At 36.0% G+C, this 11709-nt stretch overlaps 1 protein-coding gene across 3 annotated transcripts in view; it reads left to right on the forward strand.

Moving 5' to 3' along the window:
* MALT1 (MALT1 paracaspase) overlaps positions 1-1915 on the forward strand; it is a 79925-nt gene extending 78010 nt beyond the window's left edge. For all 3 annotated transcript variants that reach the window (XM_027868912.1, XM_027868913.1, XM_027868914.1), the window contains one exon: positions 32-1915. In XM_027868912.1, coding sequence (XP_027724713.1) covers positions 32-451 — 420 coding nt within the window. In that variant the 3' untranslated portion in view covers positions 452-1915. The remainder of the gene's footprint in view (positions 1-31) is intronic.
* Positions 1916-11709: the final 9794 nt, after the last annotated feature.

Below are 11709 nucleotides of genomic sequence, written 5' to 3' on the forward strand. Positions count from 1 at the left end.
TGTTCAAAACATTTTTTCTTTTCATTTTTAGGAACACCTAATCTTCACTGTATGTTTATCCTATGAATATCCAGGAATGGAAGATACTATAGAAGAAAGACAGGAAGTGAATGTTGGCAAACCTCTCATTGCTAAATTAGACATCCATCGAGGACTACGAAGGAAGAGTTGCTTTCAGGCTTGTTTCATGCCAAATAGTCCTTGCCAGAACCCTACCCCCACCTCAGTGGCAGCTGAACATTATCATTCCTCTCCGGACTCATTCCATATTGTTTATAATTCAGACCCTAACTCAGGTAGTTGTCATTGCAACCAGACTCCGGATACACTTATTTCAAGTCATGGTGCCCAGAATTATTCATCTCCATTCATTAGGAGTAATATACCTGTAGAAACAACTGATGAACTGCCATTCACTTTTTCAGACCAGCTCACATTTTCTGAAAAATAACCATGTTAGTTTTTGAAAATAACGTAACTCCTAGATTCCTGATACTCAGAATTACTTGGGCGTGCACTAAGTATTTAGAGATTTTAAAGAAAAGGTGCTATGAGGGGAAGGTAAGTCTCCCAGAAAACTCAGGATTGTCCTCTTTGTAAATGTAAATGTTGTATAGTTAATTGCAAATGTCCTTTTCCTTCACTTTAAGGTTTTTAAATAAGTTAGTTTGTACTATGTAAATACAGAAATATAGTGTATATAGGGAGAAATAAAAATGCATTAAATTATGACCATTTCAAAGTAGGAATAATGGAAATGGAAGTTTTACACTGAGGCAAGTGTCCTGTAGATATTATTTTTAGAACATCCTTCTCTTATTTGGAGATACATTTATCTGTGATATGTATTTCAACATATGTCTATAGAAATACACTTATTTTGATTATCCTGTGATTTCAAGACTTTGTCAAAATTGCTAATGAATGAAGAATTTTATATACACATCCTTTATAGAACAGTCTAAAATCTCTAGTCCTTTAGGTAGTCTTGTTTTTTAAAAAAATGTTGGAGAATACCAAAACTTCACAGGTAGGGAATCATACGATTTGGGTCAGTATAGTAGCAATCTATAAATAATCTCACCATTTAAAGTGTCTACCCAACAAGAATGTGCTTTCTTAACTAATCCATCTAGTCTCATGTTAGTACTCTAACTGACTTACACATTTTCATGACTAATCAGTCAACAAGCATTTATTAAGCACCTACCACTCGATGCAGTAGGCGGGTTTGTTCCTTCAAATAAGTTAACAGTGTTCTTAGAAGGTGTCCCAGTTCTAACACTGGAGAATATACCTGTGTAAGGTTGGGGCTCCATTAATTATCTCACCCACTTAAAAGTAGTTACCTTTGTTAAGTAAGAGTAAGGGAGATCAATGGAGCACCCTTACATCAGCAAAAATAAAAGTGACTTTATTAGTTCCTTTTTGCTCTTTCTTAACTGCTGCTTTTCAGTTCTTTACCTTTTACAGGAGGCAACCATGGGTTTGCTAGAAATACAGCTTTCTGGGGAAAACAATAAAAAAAATCAGCTGGCCAATGCATAATCTATACCTAGATAATTAAAAGGTAGGAGGGGAACAGAAGTTTAATTTCATTAAGGGGGCCTGAGATTCATGGGTACCAGATATAAGCAATGTATTCTCAGATTCCCCAAATAGTTATTTCCTGGATAATTGTATAACATTAAAAATAAAAAGTTTGTGCACTATAATATAAAACAAAATTAAAGTTTTCATCTTCATATGAAAAGTTCATCATAATGTGATTATTATTATTTTGTAAATAGCCTGATATTAGTTTACCAAATTCTCATTTTGTTTGTATTTTTCAGCCTTTATCTATAATTGTAAATTTTGTGTGAAGGGTTTTTTATTACTTGCTACTCAGAGTATATTATATGGCTTACTTATTTCTGATTTTTTGATAAATTTTTAATAAAGAAAAATATATCTGCAACATTAGAAGTATTGTATGCAAAGTTATTCACTATTTACACACACTAGCCAATTTGCGTAGCTTAAGAATGCAATGAATATATCATGAGCATAAAATAATTTACAAATTCATTAACTGTCTATATAATCCCCCACTGAAATATCTCTCCTCAGATATTGACTGCTAGGCAATGTTGGTGATTACAAAGAGCCAAAAATGCTTACCATACAAAAGAGAGACTTAAATACTAAAACAAATGAAAGTAATCATTTTTAAAAGAATGAATTTGAGTAAATAGTATATTTAGTATCAACCTTATGGTCCAGCATTATGCCTTGAATTTGTATTTCATAAATATTTTGTCAAATTAATGTAAAGTTATACCTTAAAACATATTTTAATTCAGTATTAAATATACTTATGCATTATATAAAAATGGACAAGTTTAAGCAAACAGGAGAATTATGTTTAATTTCCTATTTTAGAATTCAATGAAATAATCCTTTTGAATAGTTTTAGAATTATATTGCAGTCTCCTTCAGAAAGTATACAGTATAAATGATTCAGAAATCCCTTTATGTCCAGTTGTTGTTAGAAGGAAAATGACATAGTAAACTCATCCATGTAGAGGTGTCATTAAAAAACAATACTGTAATCAAAGAAAAATTATTATTCATAATGATGTACCTCAAAAAATACAAACAGAGCCTTGATCCAGTCATTACGCAATTTTAAACTGTTAAACTTTATTTTACCAAAATCCTACCCAGTGTTTTCATTGTAGAGTGAAGGGAGGTGGCAGAAGAAGAGGGAAGGAGCCTGAGTTCTCAAAAAGAGTGTGTCAGCAGAGATTCAGTTCTCTCAGTTTCTACCAAGCAGGAAAGGTTTCAGTTGATTCCAGTATAGTCAGTTGATGGACTGTGTTAGTGACCCAACGTCCAGTCTAGGTAAGTTTGGAGTTCTCACCAAAAGCCTAGCCACAGCAATTAGTCAAGATTGTCAACTAAGGTGTGGAGCTATTGCCATCGGCCTCCATTGAAGGCAGGGTCCACAGCAAACCCCTAACAGTCATCTTTTGAAGTATTTAATTAACTCATGGATTTCATTTCCATATGCCATAGAACATAGTCTGCTTTTCCAACTAATTTGAACTTTTTTTTTGGTCACAGATCTGAAATTCATTGTGGAGCATACTTAACCTAAATTCTTTTCTTTTTATTTTTTAAATTCGGAATTTAAACAGCAAAGAAAATAACACATCCAGAGTAGAAATCAGCTAGATGGCACCATGAATTGAACCCTGGACCAGAAATCAAGAAATCTTGAGTTCACATTTACCCTTGGACACTTAGTAGCTGTGTGACCCTGCTCAAGTCACTTCACCTCTGCCTGAGTTTCCTCATCTGTAAAATGGCACCTACCACTCAGAGTTATGGGTATCAAACAAGATAATATTTGGAAATATTTACAAACTTTAAAGTGTTATGTAAATAGTAGCTTCTTATCATTAGCAAAAGAAGATAGCATATGAAACTGCTGATCTCCCTTATGTGCACCTTGCTTTTTGTAAGGATCAAGTTCCATTGATTATCCCCCTACTTAAGAGTATTTGCCTGTATTAGGTGAGCACACTTCTTAATTGAAGCAATCCAAAGTGAGTATGAACAGGGCCTTTCCTCCTTGCTGCATCAATCAAAGCCTCTGTATAAAAGAGACGCAGTGCCCTCAGGCACTGCCAATGTTTTTTTATTCCTTGAACCTCTTTCAACAACAACAACAAAAAAATGTGTTGTGAACTCCCAGGGTAATTTAATATGTTACTCATAGTATTCTTTTAGATCCACTTACTGCTTGAGTCATTAAGGAAGTTTGAGCACAAACCCCTTGGGCTGTTAGCAAGCCCCCATGTGGTATGTGAACCACCAAATGAGAAACACTGCCCGAACGAATTGGTGTGAAAGGAAGGCTCTCTCTCTGGAGGGTCTGGATTGGAGAGGAGCAAGCATAGCATTCCAGTACGTCTGTTAGGAGCAAAGATGAGATGGAACTGTGACAGAGGGAGATAACTGAAGGAAGTTGTTGGCTGCCCTTACAGGAATCACAGCAAAAGAATTGAACTGAAGGGGGGACCCAAGAAAAGGTCAGTTCTTTCCTAAGTGTCCCCTTCTAGTACCTGTCTATCCACAGGCATCATAATATACAGTTATTCTTTCTACATCACAGAGGTTAGAGGTATGGTGCCCCTGCCATGGAAAACCCATGTAAAATTTTTTGACCCTCCATACCAGAGAAGTCTGAATTATTATGGTATTAAAAGATAAAATATGTTGATATTATTCAATACTATACATATATTTTATGCACTTCCGAGTTTCTAAACTTTTTCTGTGTTCTCTGCTGGCCTTCATGTGTCATCTGCGGCATCCACAAAACTCCCAAAAAATTCCCATTTAATTTCTTATGTGGACCCATGATATATTGAAACCAAGATGGGAAAAGTCAGGATTTGGAAGAGATAACTATAATCTGCTATTTCCTTACCTAAAGGTATGGCTTATTGTTTGGGTTTTGATAGCTCAGAATGAGTATAAATAGCAATTATTTCAGTTCTGGCCAGAAACTCTGAGGGTCTTCCCCTCCCACACTGATTCTTTTGTGAAGGCAAACTAGACCATCTTTTGCCTAAGTTCTTACTTAGCCTTTACTGAATGGGTGTTGCCTCAAGCAAACTGAGACCTGGGAAAGACCTAAAAAAAGTCCAAGGTTTCCCTCCACATCTGGGGTCACCAGTCGTCCTGATCTATGTCTTGCCACCAGACTCAGTGACTCTGGAGGAGAGAGTGAGACTGATGACTTTGCACAGCCCTGCCTCACTTAAATCCAATTCACTTGTAAGTTGAAGACATCACCCTTCCTGATGTCATTGGTCCTCTTTGAGAATGAAGAATGAACAACACCACCCCCTAAATGTGTCCAGTAAAATGAATTTTGCCTCAACCATAAAGAAGCCAGGAGTTAACTAGAGTCTCTAAAAAGTCCCTACACAAAATGTAAATTAGGCAGGAAGCTCAAACTCTGCCTGAATGTCAGAAATTTTCCTAAGTGTGATTGGAGTGATTGAGACTGGGCTCATAACTTCTTGTCTGAAATAAACTCCTTGAAGCCAAAGAGAAGGGAACCATTTGGACCTTAGGGGCAATTATATTGTCCCTAGTCTTAAAACAAGCTAGTTATTATAACAATATATTACATTTTCATTTTAAGTATATAATAAATCAATAGATAACTTTCAAAGCTGTCCTACTAGTCTCTGATTCTTTCTGGCCTCTCATCTGTTCTATGCATTTTTAAAAATTGCTTCAGTGATCCCATTCTCAATCTTTTCTCTTTTGGCAATCCTAACCACAGCCACCTCCCTTAAGACTCTTCCTCCTCAAACTAATAAAAAAACAAATATTTGTAACAAATATGAATAATTAAGAAAAACACAGTCCTTCATTGACCCTGATTGGGGTTATCAGGGTATGACAACTCAAGGTTTTTTATTTTTTTTTTTTTAGTGGGGCTTTTTATGACCATAGATGACCAGGAAACTTCATTAAAGAAGCCAGGGCCAATCAGGCCTAGGGCAGAAGAGTCTTCTTTCAGGGAAAAGCCTCCCCAGGTGGTGAGTAGGAGGAAGGAAATTGGGTCAGAGAAATGCTAGTCCTATCATAGCAGTCAACTACACTTCCATTTAGTTCAAGTCCATCATCTAAAAGTTTACTGTTCCATATTTTGGCTTTAATTATGAGCTCAGTAATAATCTGTTGCAACAAGGAGAGAGAAGTGTACATCTACAGCCTCATAATATTTTAAAATTCAGGATCATCTAGTCTTTTCACTTAAACAATTTAAGATTATACATAAGCTGGAAAAAAATCTGAAACATTGAGGCCACAAGTGGCCCTCTAGGCCTTCAAGTACAGCCTTCACAGAACAAATCCCCTTAATATAACGATTTGTTCTGTAAAACTTGGACTTAGTCAAAAGGTTGCACTCAAGGACCTGGAATGCCACATTTGGCATAGGCTGCAGGTTCCCCACCCCTGGGTTAAAGTCTTTACTATGGAAAGGTTACCAATATCAGTGAGATCAGCCAACAAAGCCCAAGTTATTCAGTAATAGAATTGTTGTATAAAATCATAAATTCCTATAACCTAGAGATATATATTTTAAAATCACTGCTCTCTTTCCCCATTATCATTTTAACTTCAAAATTAAAGCATTTATCTTTGCATTAGTTGATACCAAATTCTCCATTTCTATGGTATGAATATTCCAATTTTTAAGATAATAAGGAAAATAATGTTGATATTCTGTGCCAATACTTCTGTTACCATAGCAACAAGTCCTTAACTAACACATTTTTCCTGTTGAAAAAAAGGAAAGAGCTCAAGAGAGAAGTGAGAAGATTTCAGTCATAATAAATCTTGCTTTGCTTTGTTTGTCATTGTAGTTAGATAACAAAGTCAATCATTTGGAATTTTACCCTGGAGCATACTATAAGTGAACATTACCATCTGTAGCTTTGTAGATTTGGAAGTTTTTCATGTTGGTAGTCATTGAACTGAAACTCTGCTTTGCTTCCTTTTTATCTATTTGGAGGAGCTAGACAGGAAAGGACTGAAAAGAAAATGCAGGTGGGACTAAGATCATGAATCAAATCCAGTGGGGGGTGGGGGGGGAGGGAACTTACATACTGTTAAAGACCAAAGAAAGACTTTGTTGGAATTATAATCATTTAGCATTTTAGAAGTAGTGGTGAACAAACCAGTCACATGTATCACTGAGCTGCCAGGACCTTGATGTTGTCCCAGCCAAATCCTAAGGAGTAACATGGGATTGTTTTTTTCACACAGTGTATAACTGCAAAATCTTATTGTAATTAACTTCTTTATATGATTTGAAATGGATTGTCTAAAAAGAAGAGTGGAATTTGACACTCTGCTTTGGGGGAAATCTTAAGCTCAATACTCCCCAAAATTTGAAGGCCTTGCCTTTGAGACAATTATGATTGCCAGCTTTTCAATTTGTTGAAAGGTTAAGTATCTTACAAAATAGTTCCCTCCCAAAACCCATCCCTACACCTGCCCCCATGCCCCCAAAAAGATACAGGAAGCTTTACTTTTATAACATTTGCAATATATGGTTGTTGGTATTTAGTCAATTAGTCATGTCCAACTCTTCATGTCCCCATTTGGAGTTGTTATGAGAATAAAATGAAATAATATTTGTAAAGTGCTTAGCAAACTTCAAAGCACCTCTGAGCACTGATTATCATTAGCCCCTAGTTTGGCAGATGGAAGGCATGTTAATGCACCAGGTAAGGCAGTCTGGAAGTCTGGGTTACAGGATGTCAGCCAGCAGAAAGTGAATTCTAGGAATGAGTGAATCACGGGTGGTTGCAAGGGAGGCTCCTACCTCTTACCATATCAGTTCAAAACAGAGGCACAGGCCTGATGAATATATATTAGATCCCATCGGATATAAAATATCAGTATCCCAGAAATATTAAGAAAGGCACATTAATGGCAATGCTTTCATTATTCATTTTGTCTTGGGTTATGAATGAACTACCATTTAAGTGACAAACAAATAATTAGATTGACAGATTTCCCTGAAGTGAATATAAGAGTCAATAATAAGTCAAGATGAATTTTAAGGTGAAGTGCTTTAACTCAAGGCAGTGACGCTTTTGTCTTTTTACTTAGGCTTGACATATTCTTAAGATGAAAAGTATCAAACTACCCAGATTGATTATTCTCTAGCAAATGCTTTAGTTGTTCAATATGACCCCAGTCAGAAATAACACAGTATCGGTGTTTAAAGTGACATGGAGTAACTTTCCAAATTCAAAAATCATCCCCCACTCCCTCCATGTTTATGACTGTATTAATTGGGAAAATGTCAACCACCCTAATGTGACTGCCCTTAGAGCCAGGAAGACCTGGTTTGAGATGATGCCTTGGACACTATCTGGCTGTGTTACCACTAGCAAGTCACTTAACAGTTATCTGACTCAGTTTCCTCATCTGTAAAATGAGGATGATAATTCCTATAAAATCTGCTTCACACGGTTGTCATGAGGCTCAAGTAATGTGTATAAATTGCTCTGTAGTCTTTAAAGCACCATTCTAGCTAGGATCATCATTCTCATCTCATTCTTCTATATTTTTTCATGAAGTTCAAATAGAAATGGTCCAGGGCCAAGTCATTATCATATTATTGTTCATTTAAATTTAATAGGTGGCATAGTGGATAGAGCACAGGACTTGGATGCAGGAAGACCAGAGGCCAAATCCTTACTAGCTGTGACACCCTGGGCAAGTCACTTAATAGCTGTCTGCCTCAGTTTCCTCATCTGTAAAATGGGTGTAATAATAGCACCTACCTATTTAGAAGGCTTTGTAAATCTTAAGATGCTTCACAAATATTAGCTATTATTATTACTGCTATTAATGATAGTAATATTTTGTAGACTATTGGCCAGGTAGATAAAATGGCTACTTCCTGTTATTATAATTTCGTTCTCTTATTAGGAGATCGTACTTTTTTTTTTCCAGGCAATTGGGGTTAAGTGACTTGCCCAGGGTCACACAGCTAGTAAGTGTCAAGTGTTTGGTCTGAGGCCAGATTTGAACTCAGGTCCTCCTGACTTCAGGGCCAGTGCTCTATCCCAAGATGGTACTTTTATCACTATTATTCTCATCCTCATCTTTTTAATGGGGTTCACGTAGAAGTAGTTCTAGAACAAATTGTTATGCTACTATTATTCTTTTATACTTAATATCCTCTAGATTATTGCACAGGTGGATATAAACAGACAATTTTTTGTAGTTGAATTAAAGTATTAGGATGTAAGTTCATTCTCTGCAGGCTCACTGAAAATACCTTCAGTATTAACTACAGTAGCTGTCAGGACAACAGGGATGAGGTGTCACATGATGTTCATCTCCTAGTTGGGTTTCTCTACTTTAAAAGCTTTTTGTTCCATGTAGCTTGAAGATTATGAATACTTGGCAGGCCAACATCTGTAACTGAAGGTCTTACAGTGTGATATCTGGGCAATTGTGGGCAACAATTCAGTCAGTGATAATGGTTCAGTTCATAGGATTATAGATTTGGAGCTGGAAGGCACCTTAGAGGTAATCTAATCCAACCCTCTCATTTTACAGAGAAGGAAACAGGCCCAAAGAGGTTGCATGACCTGCCCAAGGTAATACATGAAACACGTGTCTGAGTCAGGATTCTAAGTCGGGCCCTCTTGACTTCAGATCCCCAGGCTATTTTCTCTGTGCCATCATCTCTCTCCAGAACAGTTTATTGGTTGATTTCTCCAGGATATTTTGAGGTCAATCTTTGTAATATTGGGATTTGTCAACTGACAATCCATGAAAGATAGTAAAGTGTCCATAGTAACATGTATTGTTTCTACCTTTTCCTTACAAAATCTATATAGTTCACTAAACCCAGGCTCCTTAAGGATGACTTATGTGATTTATGGTAGCCATGACTTGATCCTGAATTGCCGTCATAAACCCTTGTGCTTCTAAAACAAATCCACAGGGAAATCAGAATGAGCTCTCCCAAATGGTCCTAAAACCAGCCAGTGCTCTGAATAGGAAAGGAGAAGGAAGATGTCACATGCCAGCATGAACTCCAATAATTAGTGGCCTGAAATTAGATCCCAGTGCCAGCCCATCAGAATAGAAGTGGGGGACAGGCCCAGCACACATAGATCACTATGCAGGGAGATAAGACCTAGCCATGTACTTCTCAGAGCAAAAGAAGTACAGAAGGAAACAAACAGAATAATTTTGAAAGTAACATGTTGAATTTATTGCAAATATATATGCATATATAGGTTTTAAAATAGTATAAATCATAGAAATTTGCAGTTTCATATGCAGTCTTCTCTTTCAATTCTACTGTGGCTATGGAAGTTGATTTTCATTAAGTTCAGAATTTTTTGATTAAATTATTGTTTATTTATGTAAATTTATTTAATTAAATTGTATATAATGAATTTATTTAAAATAAATTATTTATATAATTAAATTCTTAAACTCAATTAATAAAATCAGTTCTGTATCAATAAAACTACCAAAAGATTACTTTATAGAGCTAGGAAAAAAAATAACAGAATTCATCTAAAAGTCAAGAATCTCAAAGGAAATAATGGAGGGGAAATGTGGGAAGGAAGTAATAATCATCAAAATAATTTATAATTAGTTAAAAATAATTTTGTCATATAGGGGAGAGAGATTTTGGTTTTAGTTGTTGTCCTTCATTCTTGAAGAGGATCAAAATGATGTCACATAGGGGAGGGAGGTACTAAAAAAAGGATCCACTCTGGTTGTCAATTATACTAGGTATGCCGCTGTAACAAAGCAAATCAGCCATTGCATTAACAGTGTATATCCCTGTACTCCCCTCTTCTCTCCCAAATGAGGGCACTCCCTCCTCATCTCATTTCAGGAGCTGAGATGGGTCATTCATTACAATGACTTAGTGTTTGGCTTTTTTTCCCAGTGTTCTTTTTGTTTCCTTTATCTTAATCATTGGGTCATTTATTGTCCTGCTTCTGCTTACTTCACTCTGTCTTCATTCATAGTAATCTTCCTACATTTCTCTGAATTCTTCATATTAGCCTTTTCTTACAATACAATAATATTCTTTTGTGAATATGCATGTCACAATTTATTCAGCTATTCTCCAAATTGAGGGGAATGCTTTTCAATATCTTACTATCACAAAGAGTGCTACTATGAATATTTTTATACATATGATATCTTTTTTCTGTCTTTTATCTCCTGTTCTATATATCCAATAATAGGATCTCTGGATCAAAGGATCACTTTACTCAAAACTAAAACAAAAGAGGAAGGGTCAAAATCAGTTTAGTGACTTTTCCTGAAAAGTTCCATATTTTTTCCAGAACAGTTAGACCAATTCACAACTCCACCAACAGTATATCAGTGTGATCATTACTTTAAACTGAATTCACTAGGTTATTCTGTTGCCTAAGTAACAAATGTTGGCAGTCAAAATTATTTGCTGTTTTTCTGAGTTGAAGGTAACAGAGTAGAACCTAAGACCCTGATAGATCAGAGATGCTGATTTTTATCTCTCCTCACCCCTGTTTACCATGATAACTAAATAGCTAGTTTGATGTAGTCATAGCGTACAGTACTGCCCTTCTTCTTGGCAGAGGCAGGAACAAGATTAATGTTAAAATTTAGAGAGAAAATTCTAGTTGATTCCCCATCTGAGAATATAGCAGAGAGGAGCTATGCATTGACTATGGCAGACAGAGCTGAGAAAAGTAAGGGCATGGGGCTGAGGTGGGAGGAGTGCCATTTCTATATGGGAACTAAAAGAATTGAGAGAGGAAAATAATTAGAAAAATGGAGGTAATGATGGCCTTACAGAATACTGATATAACACTTTGGTTTTATAAAGTGCTATGCTCTCAGGGAGCTCAGAATTCTCATATTTTTGCATTTGCATGAGTCTTTATAACATGGTCTTAAGAAACTGGATCCAAAAAATTAAAAAAAAAAGAAGCTGGTTCCAGCTGAGATCTCTGGGATATACATTTTATGATGCATCTCTAGAAATGCCTATAAACAAAAGTTGGCCTCAGTTGAAGGACAGGTTTAATTTGTGTCTCCTCTGGGTCCCATCCCAACAAATCACCACCCTTGTGAGACATTAGAAACCATTTA

This window comes from Vombatus ursinus, unplaced genomic scaffold (genome assembly GCF_900497805.2).
Source record: "Vombatus ursinus unplaced genomic scaffold, bare-nosed wombat genome assembly UNPS02014791.1, whole genome shotgun sequence".
Taxonomy (NCBI): Eukaryota; Metazoa; Chordata; class Mammalia; order Diprotodontia; family Vombatidae; genus Vombatus; species Vombatus ursinus.